General features: G+C 45.4%; 1 protein-coding gene across 1 annotated transcript in view; it reads right to left on the reverse strand.

Moving 5' to 3' along the window:
- The window catches only part of PCSK6 (proprotein convertase subtilisin/kexin type 6), a 119,566-nt gene that overhangs the window by 44,505 nt on the left and 55,355 nt on the right, over positions 1-19,706 (reverse strand). The window contains exons 7-9 of the mRNA XM_048867611.2: positions 18,401-18,573; positions 8,674-8,886; positions 2,205-2,305 (exon numbers count right to left, since the gene is read on the reverse strand). Of these exons, the coding sequence (XP_048723568.2) occupies positions 2,205-2,305; positions 8,674-8,886; positions 18,401-18,573 (487 nt within the window). The remainder of the gene's footprint in view (positions 1-2,204; positions 2,306-8,673; positions 8,887-18,400; positions 18,574-19,706) is intronic.

Genomic DNA, 19,706 nt, shown 5'->3' on the forward strand with positions numbered 1-19,706 from the left:
TGAATTTCACTCACTGTCTAACTCTTTATAAGCATCACTGATTAGAGATATTTTGTGAACACTTTTCATGCTTTTCCCTTTCAGATGCTACTTAAGCATATTGAGCTTGATTTATAATTCTATCCACAGCATTTAACAAAAGAAATTCAATTTATTTCTTCTTGTAATGGACCGTCTGAGTGCTTGCATCTCTTATGTGCCATCCTCTGGTACTTAATGCTGAATTTTATTCACCAGCAAACCCATTCAAAAATTACATCGAACTCTCTTCATTTGGAATGAAAATGGCATCTCTAAAATGGGCTCCTCTGTCATGGGTTCCTCAATTTAAAATAGAGCCAAAGTATCTTAAAGCCAGGGGGCAGGGGAACAAGGACAAAAGTGGTCAGCTATGCCAGCATTTTAGTGCCTTCACTGAACTGCATCACATCAACCTAAGAAATTATGGGTCTCTATGACTGTAGACTCCCAGCTGCCTACAATAGATTAATGGCTGCAGGAGCTGGAATCACAGCATGGATGCCAGCAGCCTGGGTTGTTGTTTTTTTCCTAAGACTAATAAGTTGTATCAAACGCATCAAACACGCTTGTTATAGGAAAGAGAAAACAACGGCCTGAGACATGTATAGATGCCAAGGCTGCATTTAGAGGGAAAGTGACGCCTTTTAAAATGCTAATATAACCCACACACCTCCTGGCTGTGGTGTTCTGTCCCACCTAGTGGCAATTGAGACCACCTAGAGATTAAGGAGTCTGCTACAGCCTTAGCTAACAGCCATGTGGTTTTAGCTCATACAGCAGAGGCTCATGTACTAAGCTCCAGAGGTCCCAGGTTCAATCCAGATGACCAGGGTCTGTTGGTGTTATACTCAAAACTTACTGTGTTTTGTTTGGGATTGATCCCAAAATACTGAATTCAATAGGAGCTTTTCCCCATGCATCAGTGGGAGCAGGATCAGGTCCTTTAACTGCACAGTCTCAGAGAATTGGTCTGATAATGTCCCTTGTATGTAGCAGCTGCATTAAGAGCTAAATGCCACTTTCCAAGGAATCAGAGTAGCAGCCGTGTTAGTCTGTATCCGCAAAAAGAAAAGGAGGACTTGTGGCACCTTAGAGACTAACAAATTTATTTGAGCATAAGCTGTCGTGAGGCATCCAATGAAGTGAGCTGTAGCTCACAAAAGCTTACGCTCAAATAAATTTGTTAGTTTCTAAGGTGCCACAAGTCCTCCTTTTCTTTTTCCAACAAATGCACCTCACATCCATCCTGAAAGTGTATCTAGTGCAGAATGAGGCTTTCCCAGTTGCTAAATGGTATTTCCCACTGGGAGCACATTGCTCCTGATCTGCACTGGATACTGCTGAACTTTAAGTCTTTATTTGGATCTACCCACCCTTCACTGTCTGAGTCCTGGCTATTTCACAGACCCTCCTCTCCGGTCATGTGATACAGCAGAAACTGTTGGATTCAACAGCTCCCTGGTATAAAAAGGGAGGTTGGTGGCAGGGCACACCCAGTGAGGGGGTCTCAGGATGACACTCCCCCATTCTGGTCCGCTACAACCTGGGTTTTGTGATCTTCAGGTTACATCATGAAGTTTATCTGTACATTGCAGGAGGGGATGGAGGGAAAAGTAAAAGAGATTTAAATGGAAAGGAGTGGCTGAGGTTGGGGAGAGATTTCAGTTTTCCAACCATAGCTCTTTAAAAAGGTAGAGTCGGTCAAAATGTTTTACACTAAAAGCCTTTTCTTTGGTTGAAAAGTGACCGCCCCCGCCCCCCACCTCCAAATGAAATGTTTTGTGAAAAACTGACACCATTACAGAAATGTTCCATTTCACATGAAACTTTCTGCAACATTTTTAACCACAATTTTTATGGAAACCATTTTTGAAATAGTTATCAAAAATTTTCGTTCACTGAAAACTGTTGTCTTATTGAAAGCCAGGGGTTCGGTAAAAGAAATGTGCTAAGAACTAGTTCAGTAAAAGTGTTATTTAAAAGTATTGCAGGAAATTTTCCTGCAAATTAGAAAATGGACCCACATAAAACCTAGCAAAATGGAAACAATTTCACAATTTTTCATGAAATCATTTTCCCATTTCAGCCAGCTCTAGTAAAAAGCCTGAAATTTTTCTCTGGCTCCAATTACATAAACATTCAATACAGAAAGTGGCCAACAAGGAAGTCAAGAGTTAACTTACTTTGCTTCTAAAGCCAAAGCAATGATGCCTGTGACAATGGGTGCAGACACGGAGGTTCCAGTATGACCTTCTGTGCAACCGTGTCTTAAATCCGTGGTAACCTAATGACAAAATTATTGCAGCTAGTCATTGTGCTATGAGCAGATTTCTATACAATTTGATCACAAAACAGTCCAAGGTCCGTGTCACAGACAGAAGAACTAACAATTTAAGAAGCTGAGAGACAACAGGTGGAAGCACAAGCTAACTTACTTAGTCCTGCCATGAGTGCAGGCGACTGGACTAGGTGACCTCTTGAGGTCCCTTCCAGTCCTAGGAGTCAAACAATGAGGTGATAAACAGTATAAGCAGCAGCAGTCACAGCACACTAACTGCCTACCCACTGTCAAGTTTTTTGTGGGCATTGTAGTGAAGCGGCAACTCACTGGATCGGCGCCTCCTGCTGGGCGTCTTGGGAACTAGCTCTTCCAGCCCAGAGCACCCTCTGCAGGCTGGTGTCTCACCTGCCGCTGGCCCCCATGTCCCTCCCGGACCCTGGTGCCCCTCTTTACCTCAGGGTGCTATCCCCTGGCAGTGTCCCCACACTCTGGGCCTCCCCTTCCAGGAGAACCCTCAACCCTGTATCCTCACCTTGCCTCAGTGGCTACTGTCAGTCACCATCTAGCCCCACATACTGGGGCAGACTGCAGTCTGTAAACCACTCATCATAGAATCATAGAATATCAGGGTTGGAAGGGACCCCAGAAGGTCATCTAGTCCAACCCCCTGCTTGAAGCAGGACCAATTCCCAGTTAAATCATCCCAGCCAGGGCTTTGTCAAGCCTGACCTTAAAAACCTCTAAGGAAGGAGATTCTACCACCTCCCTAGGTAACGCATTCCAGTGTTTCACCACCCTCTTAGTGAAAAAGTTTTTCCTAATATCCAATCTAAACCTCCCCCCCCTGCAACTTGAGACCATTACTCCTCGTTCTGTCATCTGCTACCATTGAGAACAGTCTAGAGCCATCCTCTTTGGAACCCCCTTTCAGGTAGTTGAAAGCAGCTATCAAATCCCCCCTCATTCTTCTCTTCTGCAGGCTAAACAATCCCAGCTCCCTCAGCCTCTCCTCATAACTCATGTGTTCCAGACCCCTAATCATTTTTGTTGCCCTTCGCTGGACTCTCTCCAATTTATCCACATCCTTCTTGAAGTGTGGGGCCCAAAACTGGACACAGTACTCCAGATGAGGCCTCACCAATGTCGAATAGAGGGGAACGATCACGTCCCTCGATCTGCTCACTATGCCCCTACTTATACATCCCAAAATGCCATTGGCCTTCTTGGCAACAAGGGCACACTGCTGACTCATATCCAACTTCTCGTCCACTGTCACCCCTAGGTCCTTTTCCGCAGAACTGCTGCCTAGCCATTCGGTCCCTAGTCTGTAGCTGTGCAGCTACAGCAAGGGGGGTTGGACCAGCTGCCTCTGCCTAACCCCAGGCTATCCCCTACTTTCCTGGCCTTTAGCGAGGCCTGCAGCCTGGGGGTTTCCCAAGCTGGAGCTCCTCTGGCCTCCCCCCCCCCCAGCCTTGCTCTACTCTAGGTACCCTGCTCAGCTGCCAGGTCCTCCTCTCTCAGGAGAGAGGGAGAGAGAGTCTCTACCTGAGCTCCTGGCTCACAGCCCTTTTATAGGGCCTGCTGTGGCCTGATTGGGGCATGGCCCCAGCTGTGGCTGCCTTCCCAATCAGCCCAGCCCTTTCTCTCAGCCCCCACCCTCTCCAAGGGCTGGCTTTTAACCCCTTCTGAGCCGGAGTGGGGGGACTGCCACACTACAGGCATCACCACAAAGGAGGGTTTGAAGGAGCACTGTGAGATGTGTCTGGGGATGTATACAAGGAGCTTCTTCTGGGACAGTGAGGGAGCATGAGGGGAAGCATGAAAAATGCTTGCTGGAAAAATCTGACAAAATGAAGGCCCCACTTCAGGAAAGCACCCCAATTCGGGACAGCACTTAGACTTTAAACGTGTGCACAAGTCCCATTGATATCAATATGCACAGGGCATTTAAGATTTAAGCATGCTTTTTTTGAATCAGGGCCCCAGACAGCTGTACAGCGAAAATGGACATATGATAAACAAATGTGTTTTAGACATTCCCAGCTTAAGTTTTTCTTTAGCTACTTGGCAGTACAATGACAATGTAATTTGAGACAGGGGGAAAAACTTTTGTCAAGGATCATGAATTTGGAGACAGCTGCCTATGGAAAATGAGTATCCACGCTGCCCGGTGACATGTTGTGAGGAGGGACATTGTCATCACCGTTACTGCAATAATAAACCCAAGCTTTTCCCTTTCAGTCACCACTGGGCTCCAGGGGAACAGTAGCTCACTTTGACTGCTGGCCAGAGTGACAGGGCTGGCAAATCTGCAGGAGAGTCACCAGCAGCACTTACAAACATGCCGTCTGATCTGGCCCATAGAGAAGCTGATCCTTGCAAACATTCAGTTAGCAGCACCTTTACTTTTAGCCCAGAAGATTCAAGTTCAGCATCAGGGCTTGAGCTATTAATCTAATACATCCCTCGGAGAGTGCTGCATCATTAGATGGGCTGGTCTTCAGATGAGAAGTTAAATCAAGACCTGTTCCCACACTGTTAAAAATCCCATGATTTTAAAGCCAATCTCGTGATTTTTGGGACTTGTCTCATCAATGATGTGACTGCCCAGGTGAAAGTTAAAGCAAAAAATACCTCTGGTGCCCTGGCCAACATTCCCTATTTTCACAAAGCAGTCCCAGTGTCTCAACCTGTTTGATAGTAGAAAGTAAAACTTGCTGCATTGCCCAGAACTATCTAACTCCCTGCTTTGTAAAGCATGCAGAGATATCAGAAGTATGAAAAGTGGCAAACTTTGATATCAATCTATTCTTCAGAAGAAATGTGTGTCAAATTTCCGAAGTGGTTGCTCTCCATAGGAATCATATTTGCAAACCATTGCAGTGGTTTTTTGCTGCATGAGGATCCTTTAGATTAAGGGGGAGGCTGTGGCTAGAACGCTGTGTAACACAGTTTTGATGTTCTGTGTCTAGCCTGCCTTTCAGTGGAACCACCTCTTCTGAACACCTGAGGATAGTTTGTCCTAGTGGTCTGCAAATCCTCAACCCAATTCACTAGCTCATTAGCTTGGCAAGGTGATGAGTAGAGCAGGTCAAAAACGGGAAATCCTGATACATCTACATTTTTGCTTTCGTCCCAAATCTGGAGGGAAAAGTTGAAACACCGAAAATACTCATGGAATAAAAAGTTCTGAAAAATGTCTATTTGGAAACTGCAAAACATTTTATTTTGGCATTTTCCCATCAGGATGAAACACTTCAATATTCCCAAATTGAAAAGTTTCATTTCAGTTGGTTGGACTGACCTGAAACGAAACATTTCAAGTCAGTTCAGCATTAAACTGCGTCTCCCTGTGGTGCTGCATTGCCTTCTGGTAGTTTTAGTTCAGGGACATGATGCCTTTTCTCCTGTGGGCTGGGCTCCCCGGTCAGACTACACCCATGATGCATCAGGCAGCTCAATCAGAACGGAGACTGCACTGCATGGGAGATGTAGTCCAGTCTGGGAGCCTGGACCATAGGAGAGAATGGAAACATCAGACACCCAAACTACAGCTCCTATAAGGAAACCCAGCACCATAAGACTATGCACCTTAATGTGAAACTTGTTCAACAAATATTTTGTTTTGGTTTTCCTAATGGAAAAATCAAAAAAATTGAAATTTGCCCCACAGAAAATTTGTATTTTGCAGCAACTGCAATGTCCATCGAAACATCATTTTGACGGATGATTCCGGACTAGCTCTAGCGATGAGAGGTGATGACAGGTAATATTGGAATTGCCTGAGTTTTGGGTTATGCACAGAGAATATTATAGCCCAGTATCTTGCTATTAAGAGACTACATACATTTTTTTGATGGGCAAACTTGAAAGGCTGTGAAAAAATACCCAAGCTGTTCACAGAATGGTTCATTGAAACTCAGTGATGGTTTTCCACTATTTCTCTGAGGAAACATTATTATGATGTTATCAAGGGAAGAAATTAGGAAGGAGGACAGGGCAGGTTTTTATTCAATGGGGTTGTTGCCAAATGTATTCGTCAGAGCTAAGAGCCCTTTTTCACACATTAGTGTGACTAATCAAGAAAAAATACAAGTCAATACTTGCAGAGCCTAAGCAACTTCACTGAACACCAGTCTTGTACACTGCATTGTAAATCATGTTCCAACATGCACTGGTTCAGCCAGTTGCTCTTTTGAATTACAACACCTTCCTGCTTCTCACAGCGCACAATTTGAGACCTCAAAACAGAGGTGGGCAAACTACATCCGGCCCGCGGGACTGCCCTGCCTGGCCCTTGAGCTCCTGGCTGGGGAGGCTAGCCCCCGGCCCTTCCCCCATGATACCCCCTCCCCTGCAACCTCAGCTTGCCACGCTGCCAGCGCTCTGGCCCGCCACTCCTGCCGAGCAGCGTGGCTGCGAGCTCCTGCCGCTCTGAGCAGCATGGAAAGGGGGCGGGGAGTGAGGGGTGGGGTTGGATAGGCATGGGAGTCCTGGGGGGCCCGTCAGGGGGCGGGGGTGTGGATAGGGGTCGGGGCAAGGGGACAGGGAGCAGCGGGGGTTGGATAGTGGGTGGGGTCTTGGGGGGTGGTTAGGGGCAGGGGGTCCCGGAACGGGGCAATCTGGAGACAAGGAGCAGGGGGGGTTGGATGGGTCGGGGGTTCTGAGGGGGGCAGTCAGGGGGTGGGAAGTGGAAGGGGTGGATGGGGGCGGGGGCGAGGCTGTTTGGGGAGGCACAGCCTTCCCTGCCCGGCCCTCCATATAGTTTCGCCACGTGGATGTGGCCCTTGGGCCAAAAAGTTTGCCCACCCCTGCCTCAAAAGCATGTCCCAGTAGAGCATGATCTAACAGAAGAGGAACAAATATATCAAATGATCACCTGAATAAACCCTTCTGCCTGACTTCCCCTGTTGGTTTTGCAGAGTGCAGAGCATAAACTCTGCTTATACAGATAAATGTAAAAATAAGTTCACACATAATTTATACAGACCCACTTCCTAACAGAAAATAATGCAAATCAAGAGTCGTAGATTTGCGACTATAAAACTAGGCCTTTCACCTCTATCAAAATAATAGAGGGCTTTCTGTTTAAATAGCATGGCCATTTTAATTTCACAGCGTTTACAGAACATACTTTAGTAAGGCTTTAAAAATCACATTTAAGATTGAAAATGATCTTCTCTTCACTCCAGACACACGAACACTTTTTGTTTTAAGTCAGCATTAAATTCCTGCTCATGGAGCACAGATATTACCGCACACCCCGTTTCCATGTAATACATGTAGTAGCTAAGGGGAAGGAATTCTATCCAAATTTTGCCCGTAATGAAGTTCCGGGGGTGGGAGAGTGGGAAGGGAGGGAGGAAATAAAACAGCTCTTAAGTTTTTACACCTGCTGACAAATGTGGGCACATGCATTTCTTTAAACTTCTAGAACTCTATTGTGGTACATATCTGGCCCTTATTCCTGTAGTACCTCAGCACCTCACAATCTTTAATGTATGTATCCTCACAACATCCCTTTGAGGTAGGGCAGTGCTGTTATTCCCTCTTTACAGATAGGGAAGTGGGGCCCCAGAGAGACTAAGTAACTTGCTTAACCGTGTATTGCAGATCAGGGACTTGAACACAACTCTCCCAAGTCCTAGGAAAGTGGCCTAACCATGTTTCCTCTCTAGTGCCTATTTCAGGCTAAAATTATAGGAACTCAGATCTTTAACTAAAAGAATCCTAAGCTTTCATTTCAAAGGGTAGTAAAGGACACTAGTTGCATATTCCTATACTTTTGGAAGCTTGGAACATTTTATTGCTTTTCACTCAGATTAAAAAAATAAAAGGGTCCCGATTCTCTTTGCACATCAGACATATCTTGATGTTGTTCTATTGACATCAGTGGAGTTCACTGGTGTAAATCCAGAGAAAATGAGAGCAGAATCTGGCCCTACAGTTACAAAATTAAGGCCCTGACCCTGCAAACATGCACATACTCAACTTTAAGTGCACAAGAAGCCCCACTGACTCCAGAGAGAAGTACAGGCCTGAATGTTTGCAGGATCAGGTAAAAAGTTTTAAAAAAATCTAAACCAAAACCGAATGTAAATCCCAAAGAGAAAGTCTACTGAAGTAAGGACTTCTTCAGTACTTACTTCAAATAGTGACGTACTTGAATAGAACACCTTCCATCTCGCAGGATCTCACAGTGCTTTGTAAACTAGAATCACTTCACGCCCCCACTGAAATGCAGTCACCTCTGGGGTGAAACACAGCAACAGAACCACATAACATTTCCCGGCAGTTTTTAGGAGGAGAAGTGTGAAATGGCAGATAGGTAGAATTCAATTAACCATCTTGGAGCCGGGTATACAACTTACAATTTTTTGTTCATAAAATGCCCCGCTGCTGTAGGTTGTGGCGAGAGTAGACGCACATTCCTCTAAATACCAGGGCTTGAGCCCACTGTCCGTGCTGCTGCTGATGGAGATGGTGTAGATGCTGTTGGTGTAGCCATCACAAGAGCAGTAATCGCCTTCTCTGCCACCATTTCCTGAGGCCCAGACGAAAATGGAGCCCAAACCCTTACGACCCTAAACATTCAAACAAAAACATCTATAAGGAAACACACCATCCCCAAGAATAAACCTCAAACACCTCCTCTGGACAGAATCCACAACCATCCTGGATCCCCTCCCCCCACTCCATGGTCAAACAATCCTTTAAAAAAAATGACCATTCTAAAAAAGAACCCTACTGTACTCAGTGAATATTTGCACACGTCGCTTTTAAAGTGACTGGCATTCTTAAAGGCAATAACTATCCAAAAGGGTGGCAAAGCAGAAAAGCCTTGGATGAAGGGGCTTTATGGACTTCTACAAAATGATCAAAGAGCAAACATATTGGAGTTCCGAGGATCTCCTCCCTCAGCCAGGCTGAAAAATGAGGGCCACGCAGACGCCCGCCACAGTGGTGCTTTCGGGCAGCTGGCACCTCCAGCAATAGGGCTGAAAGCTGTAGGCCAGCTGCAGCTACTTCCTTCACACACCAGAGCAAAGCAAAGACCTGCGGTGACTCCCCTGCATGGTACACGTGCAACTCCAGTGGTCTGCAGGATGAACCAAAAGGAGAACTCATGAAGAATCAGGGTGGCTCCATTCCCTTTAGTTCATTACTCCTGGTGGGAAAAACAGAAAGGGAGGAAAGGTGCCTGAAGTGTATCTTGCAGGCTAACAGAGCCAACTTGTTTTACTGCCCTTTCCTCTAACTTTAGCTTACAGCCCACACTGGGCAAAGCAGTCACAATTAGCTCACTTGGCTGCTGCAGGTGCAGAGCCCAAGAGTCTGAATTCTGTCCAGATTTTAATTCTGCTGGGTGAGAAAGTGGGATTGGAGTGCCCAAAGAGATACGGGCTCTCTGAGTCCAAGGCCTCCCCCAAGCCAAAGGAAATTGTGATGAGAGGAGAGGAAGAAATTCAGAAGCTGATGGAATTGCTGATGTGAAGCGATGGCTCCATCAGACCACTCAAAACTCTAATAGCAGGAGACTCCTTCCTCAGCCAATGGTGAAAATCCACTAGCCTCTTGGTTAAGAACAGAGGGGTGACGTGTTAGAGGAGGATCTTTCTTTAGGTCACGTTTAGACAGTAATGCCATCGTGGCATGGACTCTAGATCATATTCAGCTCTCGTTTGCCCCAGTGCTAATCAGGGATGACGTCGATGGCATTAGGCTAGTGAACAAAATAGCGAGAGCTGTGTTTTGACACTAAAAAGCAATAAGCTCCCCCCACTGCTACCCCTGCCCACCAGAAGAACAATTTCCAAGGATCAGAGAGGGTGCGAGGTGCAATACAATGGTGACAAAGCTGGTTCAGCACCATCGCTGAGCACAGCCCAGCTCAAACATGGACATCAGCCGGGAATCGTGTTAAACGTTAGCAGATCTGGAGGTCTCTCATGTTACCAGTTCCATCAGTGGGGAGGTTTTGTGGGGACACTACGTAAGCCCTTATCTTGTCCTTTAAGGTAGGTCATGCTAATGAATGAACCATGTGTATTTTTGGCAATACCTGGAGGTCAGGGCAGCCTTTCAGTACTGGCCCGTCTATAGTTAAGGGCTCTCTGCTGGAGGATAAAGAGGAGGTCAGTGAAGCTACAGACGTGGGCAGAAAAGCTAGAGCTGTTCCTAACACTACTATTGGAAAACCATAATGTTGGTTGATTGGCATACACGGACATACACATTGACGTAAACTTTAGTACCTTTTAAAATAAGCTGTGCTTTCTTCTGATGTGAATACTTTGCTTTTCTATCCCACTTTCCACAACTTAAAAGCTTAGGGGAGACTGAATTAAGCCCACTTAGCTTGACAGACAGTCAATTCACAACCAGTAACGAAAGGGCTAGAGGAATGTCACGGGGATGATACCCAGCTGTCTTGGGTTCTCCCCTTATCGGGGAAGAGAGTTGGCATGTGTCAGGGAGATATTGTGGAACTAACCCAGGCAAGTCTCTGCCTACATATTGCAGAGAAATCCTTTCCTGCTTCTCCCTCCCCATCACAAGACAGCAAGCTTCCTCTAGCAGAATCAGCTCCAAGGGTGTATTTTATTCTGAGACTTCAAGGCAGAGGGATGGTTTATTACTTATTTCAGAGTAACAGCCGTGTTAGTCTGTATTCGCAAAAAGAAAAGGAGTACTTGTGGCACCTTAGAGACTAACCAATTTATTTGAGCATGAGCTTTCGTGAGCTATAGCTCACTTCATCGGATGCATACCGTGGAAACTGCAGCAGACTTTATATACACACAGATCATAAAACAATACCTCCTCCCACCCCACTGTCCTGCAGCTATTACCAGCAGGACAGTGGGGTGGGAGGAGGTATTGTTTTATGATCTCTGTGTGTATATAAAGTCTGCTGCAGTTTCCACGGTATGCATCCGATGAAGTGAGCTGTAGCTCACGAAAGCTCATGCTCAAATAAATTGGTTAGTCTCTAAGGTGCCACAAGTACTCCTTTTCTTTTTATTACTTATCTTGCTCTACTGCTGGGCTGATAATCTCTTTGTTGACCCTGCCTCTGGATACAAAGGGTAAATTGGGTTGCTTTCCCCGCTGTGTTTAGGTTTTCATTATCTTGCCTGCCTCACAGCTACAAAAGGAGGTTACTTCCATAGGAAAGATTAACAGAGTTGTCAAGAGGTCGGCAGGGAAAAGTACAGCTTGATAGCCAAATTGTTCTGCTGTCCTCTACCAACAGATAATTCTACCTCCATATGAAGTGTATTGAACCTTTGGTCAACCACTACTGGTACCTCAACGTGCCACTTGCTAGCCCGGATTTAAAGTCTTTCTAGGGTTTTCTGGATCTATTAAAACTTGACCTCCTAATTCTGGTTTTTGGCGGAGTGTATAATGCAGTCAGCTCAAATGTGCTGGCTCTGTGTCCACAGGCCCTGGCAGGATTTCCATGAAGAAATAGATGTGCTTTGTATGTTTGGGTAGTGCAACATTTTGTAACCTGACACTCTTTAAAGCTGGATTTAGCAAAAAGGCGATATGAGGTGATTGTCTATTAAAAGATAAGATCCATCAATCTACTAACAGAAAAAAGCTGGACATCTCAGGGTACAGTCTAAGATTTTCGTAAGCACTGTTCAGATGATCTAGAAATCAGTCACTAGTTGTGAAAGGTACACAAAAGGGGAGTTTTATCACTGATTTTGTAGTTGATAAGGATGCCAGGAACTGACGTTTTTCCTCCTGTCCTTTGTGAATTACAGCGCCATAGCTAGAACAGCGCACGTTCAAGTGTTAATCATGATTTCCAAAGCATGGGCCTCCTAACTAGAGCTGCGTGAAACTTTTTGAATGAAAAATGCAGTCAGCAACCCCAAAACATTTTGTGAATTTGTGTTGGTTTCACCAAATTGTTTGTGCTTAAAAAAAAAAATAAATCAAAGCAAGTCAAAAATTTTGTTTCCACATTTTTTAAATGAAACATTTCAATTTTTGGATTCAAAGTGGTTTTCCTGTTTAGAAACTTCCTCCAAATTTATTTTAAAACATTTAAAAACGCACAGAAAAATCCCTCAAATTGAAACAAAACATTGCATTTTGACAGACGCCAATTTTTATTTTTAACTTTTCAATTCGCAAAATATTTGAATTTTGGTTGAACCCAAAATAATCTTCTCCCAATTTTTCAGAATTACCAGCCAACCAAAAAATTAATTATTCACAGAGTTCTCTGCCTCACACTCACATCAGAATATGCTGAGAATAGATGGTACAGTCCGATCCTTAATCTTCTGTACACAGAACCAAATTCTGTCCTGGCTTAAACCCCATGCAATAATAACTCTAACAGGGCGTAAACTAGCCCTTAAAGCCCAGTGGGGTTATATTAAGTCAGCAGCAGGCGTACGATAAATTTTCCTTCTGCCTGAGGAATAATAACGGAAGACTCACCTCTTCTCCCTAGCGTTAACTGCGAAGAGGGAGAGGAGATAACAGAATGACTATTTCTGCTGTCTTTTCTAGCCATTATTGAGATAAAGTCTAAGCCTGTAACCCTTCTGAATTGGAAGCCAAGAAATGCTCCTCTCATTAGCTCAGAAACACCTAACTGCCAAGACTTCTGCAAGCAGGCTTAAAACACCCACAATCTCTGTATGAAACCACTGCTAAACCAACGGCATGCTGGCAACTGTTGCATGGGTTTCATAGTGCAATAAGAATTGGATCCAAACCCCACTGAAATCAATGAAAGTCTTTCCATTGACTTCAGTGGGTTTTGGCCAAGACCCTAATTGAGCCAAAACGGGCCTGCGTTAACGTGCACTAGGGAACTTTAAGTGTCTGCCAGCAGGGCCCACACGGGCCATTGGTGCCGGACATGCTAACGCAGACTAGAATTTACACCTCTCCGGTGTGGACTAATGCACCCTGTAGACAAGCCCTGAGTAGATTATCAGTCTGAAGTAAATTGTGCTGGATTCTTCCTGACTCAGTTTGATGTGGTTTTGACACCAGCAGGCCTGCCTTCCCTTTTTAATGAGACCAATTTAGAGCACAGGAGAAAATTCCCCCATTAGCTCAGAAATTAATAAGGTGTGGCTTAGAGAGCAAGCAACAAGCAGCTGAATTACACTGGCACAGGCCCATTGCTAAGAGATAATGGCTGCATTAATATTTCTATTAAAATTCAGTTGTAAAGATTTATAACTCAGCTGCAGCAGCATGCTTGGGCTAAAGGTTACAGCTAACCAGCCAATTAAGGGCGTTCTTCAGTAATTTAAAAAGATAGGCTTGGCAATTAGAATTTCTGCACGTAGGGAAAAAGGGTTTCCTGCTCTCAGGTGCTTTGTGGCACTTGGAATTGGTTGTGAATACATAACAACGGCCTGGATTGTCCCCAAGGGGTCCCAGGAGAGTTTTCATCCTGCTAAGCTAGAAGCAAGAGAGGGGCAGGGAGTACTGCCCCCTGGGAAACCTCTTTCTCCTGCTGACTCCCTGCAGCTTTGAGGGGCAGGGCCATGAGGTTGGCCGTGCTCCCAGGATTAGTCCCCTGCCCCTGTGCACTCACTGGACCTCCCAATAGAAATTCAGACAGCGGCAGGGAAAATCCAGTCAATGGTAGCTTTTGCAGGAACGGTGATGTGTGGGAAAGCAAAGGAGCCAACAGAGGCAGGTTTGGTGAGTGCCTTCACGAATACACCAGATCTGCAGGGGTTGAGAGGCCTCATCCACCCCTCCTCCATCAGCCCCCTCAAATCATTGATTCCTAGCGTTTAAGGCCATTGCAGTCATCTAGCCTGGTCCCCTGAATGACAGGCCAGAGAATCCCACCCAGCCATTTCTGCAACAAGCCCATAACTTCTGGTTGAGCTGAGCATCTCCTTTAGAAAGGCATCCAGACTTGACTTAGCGATGAAGCAGCCACCCCGCTCCGCAGTAAGTTGCTCTAGTGGTTAATTCCCCTCCCTGTTATTTCCAGCCTCAATTTGTTTCCCATCCCCCTGAAGGGACAATCTGCAGGGAATTCTGAGAGGTGGTTCTCAGTTCTCCCCCCTCTCTGAGGGGGTCTCTGCAGAAAGAGGTAACATGGTTCAAATCTGGACCAGAAACTTTTGTAAGGGTCTAACCATGTCTCCTCCAGTGAGTTGAAGGCTTTTGATGTAAATGAAAGCAGCAAGCGCCGTCATTTGGGAAATGCTTGTTGAAGCCATTTCCTGACCATTGGCAGCACGCATGTGTGTGCGGGAGCTGCAGGGATCCAAATGGCAGGGTGTCCCGATCAGCTGCAGCAGCCTCCTCTATTGCACATCTTCCATAGGGGAAGAAAAGAGTCTAAAGGGCAGCCTGTTTCCCTGATTCTATGTATTGACATTGCAAGAATTCACACACACGTCAATGAATCCCTCTGCAGACTGACTGCCCCAAACAGGAAATTAACATTGTCTGGGGCACGGTCAGAGTCCTTTCTGCAAAAGTCCTTGTTTTAGTAATGATACTTTGCAATTATGCATCACTTTCACCCCAAAATTGCAACGAGATTTACAAAGCTAGGGAGCAGTTATCCTGATTGTACAGATGGGAAGCCAAGGCAGAGAGAAATGACGAAATTTGCTCTGGGTCACGGAGTGACTCAGCGACACAGCTGGCAACGGAACCCCAGCTGTCCTGACTCTCTGACCTATGCGCTAAACCCTGGAAGCTGCAGCTTCCTTTTCTGTAAAGTCTGATACATAGGTCATAGAAAGGTTATTTGAAGACAGAACTTTGGTCCTTCAGCTTTGCGTGTCTCCATTTTGATGGGCTTAATGGCTCTCAACAGGAGAGTTCAGCTCTGGTTAAGGGGAGTTCTCCTGAATTAACATTGCTTCAGTTCAGCGACGTTTCAATTTAGGTTTCAAAATGCATATTTCTTGGGCTCGAGGTCACACTGGGTGCATTGTTACACTGCGATGCCAAATGTAGTATTCCACGCCCTAGGAGATGCCGGCCGTCTGTTTCACTACAGCACCGTCTAATCCCTCACAGCGGTGCTGAATTGGCCAGCAGGCTAAACTACTTTATCATGACAACCCCTTAGCGAGGGTTTATGCCAAAATGGGATATTCCCCACATTTCACTCCCCCCCAAAATTTAAAGTTGCTAAAAGAAAAATGAGGAGAATATGCCAAAGTAAGGCTTGAGAAAGAGGCCTGGCTTGTCCTCAAAGTCCCAAGAGATTTCTCAAGACCAGGTTTAGATAACTTCAATTTAAGGTTCCCCAGGGAGCCTCTTTTCCTCCACATAGACTTAAGGGACCAAACAGCTCGCTTCAGTCTTTCAAGAAAGCTGTGACAAGTACGACTAGTCCCATCCAAAACATCCCTGCCACTTCCCACCTCTTCCCCTTCAGTGGACAGTACCAGAAATGGCACAAGCCTTGGATACAGAAGCATTTTCACCTAGCATGGAGCAGGTGAAGAGGGGTAGATTTCTGAAGGGTACCAAGAAAGGTCTTTTGCCAGGCGTAGTTGATTGTCATAAGAAATGCTGCAATAGTGCCTCCTCCAGAAACTCAGCATGGAAGGAGCTGGTTTTCCATACAGCACCCTCCCAGAAGATGGGGGTTAATCTATCCAAGTATGCTGTAATCCGCAAACCTCGCCTTTGAAGGTTCTGCCTGCAACTCTGCTCTCATTCTCTTACTCCTCGCCCTTGGATCTTGTGCATGACCCACACCTGATTATAAAGTCCTCAGAGCAGGATCTGGGTCTGCCTGTGGGTTTGTACTCCTACAGGATAAATCATAATGTCCTTAACATTTCCAAAAAGTCTGGGGAGGTGCCTGCGCCCAAACCAAAGGCCAGGATCCGTCATTCCTTCAAACTACTGCTATGTATTAATGGGTCCTGATCAGTGGTAACGTCCCAGAAAAGAGAAACCATCCCTGTAGCCAGTTCAAATCAAGAAGGCCACTCAGTGCAGAGCAGCTGTTGAAAAAGCTCTCAGACATCAGGCTGTATCAGCAACAGGAGAGAGAATAAGGAAATAGAATGACATTGCTTTCTTCTACTTCTCATATCCTTCAACCACAATCATCATTTTTTTCCAGTGTTGGGCACGTTATGTGGCCTGGTCTGTAGCCCTGACACTATCTTCCATAGTGCATGGTTCCTCCAGGAGCCAGCAAACCAAAAGACGTGCCATGGTTTGTATTTTACTGCAGTCACATGTCGGGTCAGTGGAGTGGCCCCGCTTCCACATACTGACTTTTGATCTACCCGCTCTTGTTCGGAAGGGATTTAAACATCTCCAAGTCAACCCCTGACACTGTATAAACCAAGCTTATGACCGGACCTTAAATAGTGAATTGACTTGGGCCATGTCAGCTCCAGGGAGATGCAGCAGAACATTCCAGAAAAGGGTCAAGAGAGGGATTTGTGTTTGGGGAAGGAGTATTTGTAAAAGGAGAATGGAGGCAGAGATGGACAACTGGAAGCTTCTGTTTATTCTCTGTCATAACACGAATGCCAGAGGTCACTCACTGAAATTAAATGGGAACAAATTTAAGACGGATAAAGGGAAATACTTTATGCAACATGGAAATAACCTATCAAACTTACTGAGACAGGATATTAGGAGCTTAGTGAGACTAAAATAAGAGTGAGATCGTCACATGAACAGGGTCCGTAGTTATACTAGCCTGGACAGTATTACAGGCATGAGCAATCCTCATGCTTCAGGGTATGTGCTGATTACTAGCTGGGGTCAGACAGCAACTTCCCCTCCTGCTTCACTGGTGCACATAATTTGGTGCCCTGGAGCAAACCTGCAGGTCTAAAGCCTAGCACCTCTCTGACACTTCCAAAGCAGAGGGGAGGGAGACAGGAAGCAAAGTGTGCACCTCTCATAGCACAGCAGCCATATTGAGCACCAGGCAAGCAGCACAAGCAGGCTTGGAAACAATGAGTCCTTCCTGTTCCTTACTGGCTAGCAGGGCTGGTTGTCAGATAGAATGCCACAGTAGGAGATAAAGTGAGGGGGGAAGTGAGAGTGTGGGGGCAGTGGACTCTCCTCGGTGCTACAACAAAGAGATAAATCCCCCTCCCTGCAGCCCCCAGTCCCTGGGAGAATAAATCTAATTAATAATAAAAAATGAGCTCCCTTCAAATACTTTTGATTTATTAAGCCAACATAGCTTCCAGTCCAGGATTTCAAATTAGACCTGAGTCTGGTATGAGCTCTGGGCCATCTGTTCTCTCAGGGATTTCCCTGACACGGGGAAGTGCTAGTTTAGGCTGGTGTTGATCAGTGCCCTGGGGAAAGCCTTTTATTTTATTTTTAATGCCAGACATGTGCCTGGAACATCTATGCTGAGTAGATTTTATCAAGCCTCCCGAAGAGCTTTCCATGCATTGCTTTGCTGAGCGTGGAGTGGGGTTAGAATCACTCCTATTTATTTCAGAGTAACAGCCGTGTTAGTCTGTATTCGCAAAAAGAAAAGGAGGACTTGTGGCACCTTAGAGACTAACCAATTTATTTGAGCATGAGCTTTCGTGAGCTACAGCTTACAGCATCCGATGAAGTGAGCTGTAGCTCACGAAAGCTTATGCTCAAATAAATTGGTTAGTCTCTAAGGTGCCACAAGTACTCCTTTTCTTTTTCCTATTTATTTGTCACCAAGTCCGATGAGCCCAAGTCAAGAACGTGAATGCCTCCATAATTTGCAGATCCGGGAGGGAAAGGGCAAAAGGGGCTCCAAGTCAGGATCTTGCAGCTAACAGCCATTTCTCGTTTCTAGGGATGCCAGATGCTGAGATAGTGTTCTGAAGTCACCTGGGCCTTGCCTACACTAGGAAAAATTGAATCACCCCCAGTGCAGCTCCCTATATGGTAGCCACAGCGTCAGATGTGGTATAGACAAGGCCTGGACATGGTCACCACTCTCTCAAGACGATTCTCTTGACCTTAACTTTCTTTCCCTTGTTTAACCTTCTACACCCTGCTCCACACTAGTCTTAGCCCCACACACACACGAATTTAAAGTTCATATGAAGCAAAAAGGGGGGGGGGAACAGTGTCTCCAATGCACTCAATTATCCACACCTTTTTAATGCCATACTCAAAAGCCTGTTTGGCCAATTCACCAGGTCCATCAACTGTCTTCCCATCATCATCTGGCCCCCAGCTTGCGCTGTAAATGTCAATGTAATCGGGTCTGATGCCAAGCGACTTTGCTTCAACAACATCTGTTACATCTCCATCTAACATACGAACGCCTAAAAGCACAAAAACATTAGACATTAGGGCTGAATGGCTTTTATGAAAGTGCAAGGATTGCAATCAAAGGCCTTTGTTAGAGGCTGCCGAGAACTGAAAGGCTTGTAATGTCTTGAACAGCTGAAAACAATGTCAGTGTGGGTACCCTAATGAGCTCTGCTGCGTGAAGTTCTTATGCTATTTTGGAAACCTTTCCCCCTCTCACTTTTCTCTCACTGTGTTGCTGATTTGATAGAAAGGAATTAAAAAGATACGTCATTTGGAGCGCTCTGGGTGTTCCGCTGCACGAGCAGGATTCAGAAAGCAGCGTGGTCCAGAGTGAATCTAAACATTTCCCCAGAGTTCCTCTTTCTCTCTCCAAGTAGCAGCACTCACAAAGTCACACTAGTAGAGTCCCACATCTGCTGGAGAGAATATGCCTTTAAAATTCTTTCAGTCATAAAATTTCTCTGTTAACAACTCCCCTCCCCTTATAATTACAGTTAATCAAATCATTCTGACGCCTGGAAGACATTCATTAGCCTGTTTACTGAATACTCACCCAAAAGCCCCGTCTGAGAATGCATTTAGTTCATGCACTTTTATCGAGCAATAGTTACACCAGGCCCCTAAATGACACAGTGTGCCAGCTTTTGATCAGGGACAAGCTAACGGCTTCCCAAAGAAAAAGTGCTGAAAGCATTTGCTAAAAAGTAAACGAGACAATTTCTAGGGCAGACAAATCGCTCACTGAGCAGTAGGCTTGCATGAGCAACGTGATATGGGTGACTGTATGGGAGACTGTCAGGCTTCACAGTAAACGTAAGTAAAGGGTGGGCATCCTTGGGAACTTCAGAAGCCACAGGATGAGATTTTCAAAGCCAACTCGGGATTCGGACACACAATTAGAGCTGGGAATTTTTAGATGAAATGTTTCTGGTTGGAAAACACTGATTTGTTGAAATGGAAAATGTTTGCAGAAACAGGAGTTTTAATAAAAAGAAAAGGAGTACTTGTGGCACCTTAGAGGTTAGTCTCTAAGGTGCCACTAGTACTCCTTTTCTTTTTGCAAATACAGACTAACACGGCTGTTCCGCTGAAAGGAGTTTTAATGAAAGTTTTGTCAGGATGGCTTCTCAGGTCCAGGATGAAA

The sequence above is a fragment of the Caretta caretta genome, chromosome 10, assembly GCF_965140235.1.
Source record: "Caretta caretta isolate rCarCar2 chromosome 10, rCarCar1.hap1, whole genome shotgun sequence".
Lineage (NCBI taxonomy): Eukaryota > Metazoa > Chordata > Testudines > Cheloniidae > Caretta > Caretta caretta.